Consider the following 5000-nt stretch of genomic DNA (forward strand, 5'->3'; position numbering starts at 1 on the left):
ATTTCTCTCTTTCTTTTTTTTCTCTCTCTCTCTTTCTCTCTCTCTCTCTCTCTTTTTCTCCCTCTTTCTTTTTTTTCTCTCTCTCTCTTTTTCTCTTTCTTTTTCTCTTTCTCTTTCTTTTTCTCTCTCTCTTAGCTGTCCATCTCCCTCCCCTTCTCTCTCTCTTTTATTCTTTCCCTCTTCCTCTCCCCCTCTCTTTCGCTCTTCCTTTCCCTCTCCCACTATCCTTCCTTCCTTCCTTCCTTCCTTCCTTCCTTCCTTCCTTCCTTCCTTCCTTCCTTCCTTCCTTCCTTCCTTCCTTCCTTCTTCCCTTCTTCCCTTCTTCCCTCCCTCCCTCCACTCCCTCCCTCCTTCCCTTATTCCCTTCCTCTCTTCCTACCTACCTTCACTCCCTCCCTCGCTTATTCCATTCCTCCCTCCCTCCCTTCACTATCTCCCTCCCATATTCCCTTCCTCCCTTCCTCCCTCCCTCCACTCCCTCCCTCCCTTATTCCCTTCCTCCATGCCCCCCTCCCTTCACTCCTTCCCTCCCTTATTCCCTTCCTCCCTTCCTCCCTCCCTCCACTCCCTCACTCCCTTATTCCCTTCCTCCATTCCCCCCCTCCCTCCTTTATTCCCTTCCTCCCTTCACTCCCTCCCTTATTCCCTTCCTCCCTTATTCCCTTCCTCCCTCCACTCCCTCCCTCCCTCCCCTCCCTTCACTCCCTCCCTCCCTCCCTCCTTTATTCCCTCCACTCCCTCCCTCCCTCCCTCCCTTCACTCCCTCCCTCCCTCCTTCCCTCCCTCCACTCCCTCCCTCCCTTTACTCCCTTCACTCACTCCCTCCCTCCCTCCCTCCTCTCCCTCCCTCCCTTATTCCCTTCACTCCCTCCCTCCCTCCCTCCACTCCCTCCCTCCCTTATTCCCTTCAATCCCGCCCTCCCTCCCTCCACTCCCTCCCTCCCTCCCTTCACTCCCTCCCTCCCTGCCCCCTCAACCTCAACTTCCACTCACATTGAGGGCGTAGGTGATGGACAGCCCGACGACGCCCGAGTTGATGGAGCCCCGCCCAGCCACGCCCATGAGTGCAGCCGCGAAGGTGATCAGATTGGCGAGCATTTCCAGACTCACGGCCACCCATCTGACAGGGGCAGGGGAGGCGACAGCGTATTACTTCGGAATGCGTTTTTGGTTTTTTGAAAAAAAGTGTCAGATTAAATAAATAGAAAATTAAAAAAAAAAAAACTAAATTAAAAAGTATATATAGTTGAAATATTGATTTGAGAAGTGGCAGAATTTTTTGAATTAGTAAAAACTGAATTAAAAATTAAATTAAATTGAATTAAATAAAATTATATGAATAATGAGATGACACAAATTACTAATAGCCTTTTTTTCCTTATTGATATCAATATCACTATTCCGTATCATCACTAGGGAGCTTAAACTACGAAAATAATTAACTTCACCCAAATTACAACGAAATAAACTGATTTATTAGCTTACCATAATAAATATTTCCCTTCTTTTAAACACCGTAACTCCTAAATCACATTGATGATACAAGCTTTATGTGTACTAAAGGAAATACCTGTTTAACAAAACATTGACGTAAACGGCTTTAAGGGAAGACTCGATTTTCCTCTGAGATTCATCGTAGAATTCTTGCTCCTTCTTGTAAGCTCGGATGACTGACACTCCTGAATAAGGGAAAGAGGGTAAGGGGGTGTGGGGAAGGGAGAGGGGGAGGAGGAGGGAAAGAGGGGAAGGGAGAGTGGGGATGGGGGGAGGGAGAGGGGGGCGGAGAGGGGGGAGGAAAAGAGGGTAAGGGAGAAGAGGGAGGGGGGAGGGGAAGAGGGGAATGGGGGGGAGGGCAAGGGAGAGGGGGGAGGGGGGGAAAGGGAGAGAAGGTCGAGGTAAAAGGGGGAAGGGCAGTGAAATATGAATCGAGAATCAAAATTGAAATTACGTCGAAAGGGAATAGATGGAATGGAAAGGTAAATAAAGAGTAAATAGGAACGGTAAAATAAACAGAAAATAAGCTGGAAACAAAAAGAAAACTAACAGAAATATAAATTGATAAGATTATATGAATAGTCACATAAATAGAAAAGATTTAGCTAAAATCACAGTTACTGTTGGCTTCAAAATACATAGATATACATAGCTAGCTAGATATATAAATAAAGAGAGGGGGTAGGAGGAAAGGAGAGAGGGAGACACGCAGAAAGGCAGACAGAGAGAGAGAGGGGAAAGCCTACTGAGATTTCTTAGAATGGCTGCCTTACATAAATAACCTTGTAAAATCCTCGTCAATAAATCATCACTTTCTAGAATTGTTCTTAAATCTCTATTCAAAACTCATAAGAATTATATTACCTGATGAGTCAATCACCAAACTTAACTCATATACATATGCCTATTTCACTAACATGAGAACTTCTCCAATATATAGTCTTACTTTATCAATATGTGTAATTCACTGATAACATTATCCTTTGCCTATTTACCAAGCATACAAACTTCACCAACATGTAAAACGTCACCAGTATAAATTCTTCATTAGACCTGTAACTTCACCATTATAAACAGAATAATACATACATACTCCAACACCCAACACGCAACAGGTCCCAGCACCTCACCTTGCAGTGTCTCGCCGAAGTGGGAATAGATGGGGCTCTTGGACACCGATTCAATGCGTTTCAGTTGTCTCGAAGAAGCGATATATATGATATGAATCATGTAGTAGACGACCATAATGGGGATCATAAAGAAGCCAGCCTCTGGCGTAGCTGCTAAGATGATTATCAATGTTGAGACCACCTGAAGAGAAGCCGGGTCGGTGTGAAACAAGTGATGTGTCGCGATGAATTTTCCGACGCGTAACAGTGGTTTGTTGGTATCTTAGTGATGTAGGTATATAGAGTTTCAATGTGCTCCATTGTTGTATGCAGATTATGTTTGCGTATTTTGTTTAGTCTAGATTCTCGTAAGAAATGTATATATATTCCATCTATGTGTAAATTTTGAATGTGTTTCGTTCGTTCGTACGTTACGTCTGAAATCATATTCCAACTTCGGAGTTGAAGTCGCTTTATTTGTATGTAAAATGGGGTGATATTTGGCAATATACTTACTAAAGAATAACATTAATATTATTATTATTATTATTATTATTATTATTATTATCATTATCATTATTATTATTATCAATATCATCATTATTATCATGATTATCATTAGCCTTATCATTATTATTATCATCATCACTTTTATCATCATCGTTATTATTATCATCATCATTATTATTATCATCATAATTATAATCATAACTATTCAATATCAACATCCTGCTTCTTCGTCAGTTTACGTACATTTCTCATTTACACGACTTTAGGGTCAGCGGAGAGGTTAACAAGTAAGGCAGGAAGGGAAGGGGAAAGCAGAAGAGAACCCCTTCACCCTACCTGAGTGATACACGAGAGCATGAACCGCGTGCTGTCCGGGAGGGTGGTGTCCAGGACGCTGACCTCCTTGCTGAACCTGTTGATGATCCTTCCGCTGGGGTTGGTGTCGAAGAAGCTCAGGGGCAGACGCACGACGCTGTCCAGGAGGCGCTGGTGGAGGACCCGCGAAGACCGGAGGCAGCCCAGGAACAGCATCATCATCGCCAGGAACATGAAGGAGACTGCGGGGCGATCGGGAGATGAGGTTGGGGGAGCGAAGGGGAGATTGGGAAACGAATGGGAGAGAGAGAAGGAAGGGGAGAGGAAAATGGGAACGGAATGAGAGGGGGATCGATTTGTGTGTGTGTGTGTGTGTGTGTGTGTGTGTGTGTGTGTGTGTGCGTGTGCGTGTGCGTGTGCGTGTGCGTGTGCGTGTGCGTGTGCGTGTGCGTGTGCGTGTGCGTGTGCGTGTGCGTGTGCGTGTGCGTGTGCGGGTGGGTGTGCGTGTGCGTGTGTGTGTATTCGCAAGCCATGCTAAACCTCACCTTGTCCGACACCGAAGGCCGCATAGACACCAATGAAAATGTTTTTAGTTATAACAAAGCCACTGAACTCGGTATCCAGGCCTGTGTCATTGGTGGTGATGCCAAGGTCGCCTGAAATGTTGTGAGCGCTGGTGTTGAAGTCCTGTAAGCTGGTGCTGATGTTGAAAGAGGTGGCATTCGAGGCTGGGGATGATTCGCCTGTGCTGGACCAGAAGGACAGCCATATATTGCTGCCGGCGATGCTGGCCTGGAACAGAAGTGGATGCAGTTACTTAAAGAAAACCAGGTTGTTTTTTGTTTTGTTTTTAGTTATGCGTCTATCATTAATCCCATACATTTGTCGATATTTCTTCGCTGACCTATCTTCCTATTATTATCTCTATCCTACTTGTTTCAATTCATCCATCTATTTTTTCTAGATAGACATTTTAATCCCCCCACCATCGGTTTATGAACTTAATTATACATTAGCCGATAGAGGTGCCACTAGCACTCATATACGTCGTCATGACATCACTGGTGCGACTCCTAGCGGATGATCGCAGCACTAATGTTAATGTACTTGGCGCGAAGTCTTCATGCTGTGCTGTCAGCTTGGAGACTACTATTTGCCTATTATTTGACATCAAACACCTTCACTGCGTATAAGGTGATGTTTGGCAGCACAGGTAGGTAGTGATAAGATATTACTGCCCTTAATTTAGCCTATGCTGCTGACTTGATGGACGTCGTTTCCCTAATATACTTTCTACATTCTGTGAATTGGTATAAAATACTGTTGAAATTGATTATGTAATAGGGAGCCTATAGTGTAGGTGTACGTCATTTCTTTACTGTTGATCAAGGCAGACCGAATTGTTAGGCTACCGTCACTCAGGCTACCATCCTTAAACATGTACAAGGAATCGATAGCCTACTACTGGTGAACGTCCTTCATTATACCTGCATAGTCTTAAAATATATACTAGTAGCTGGTACAGATTAATATTTTACGTATACTTACATATACTTATATATAGCGTGGCCT

The 5000-nt window shown here is 44.2% G+C and overlaps 1 protein-coding gene across 1 annotated transcript in view; it reads right to left on the reverse strand.

Annotated features, from left to right (window-relative positions):
- The window catches only part of LOC125034322 (ATP-binding cassette sub-family C member 3-like), a 30678-nt gene that overhangs the window by 5254 nt on the left and 20424 nt on the right, over window positions 1-5000 (reverse strand). The window contains exons 21-25 of the mRNA XM_047626118.1: window positions 3974-4220; window positions 3450-3670; window positions 2625-2805; window positions 1571-1679; window positions 994-1120 (exon numbers count right to left, since the gene is read on the reverse strand). Coding sequence (XP_047482074.1) covers window positions 994-1120; window positions 1571-1679; window positions 2625-2805; window positions 3450-3670; window positions 3974-4220 — 885 coding nt within the window. The remainder of the gene's footprint in view (window positions 1-993; window positions 1121-1570; window positions 1680-2624; window positions 2806-3449; window positions 3671-3973; window positions 4221-5000) is intronic.

Source organism: Penaeus chinensis, chromosome 17 (genome assembly GCF_019202785.1).
Source record: "Penaeus chinensis breed Huanghai No. 1 chromosome 17, ASM1920278v2, whole genome shotgun sequence".
Lineage (NCBI taxonomy): Eukaryota > Metazoa > Arthropoda > Malacostraca > Decapoda > Penaeidae > Penaeus > Penaeus chinensis.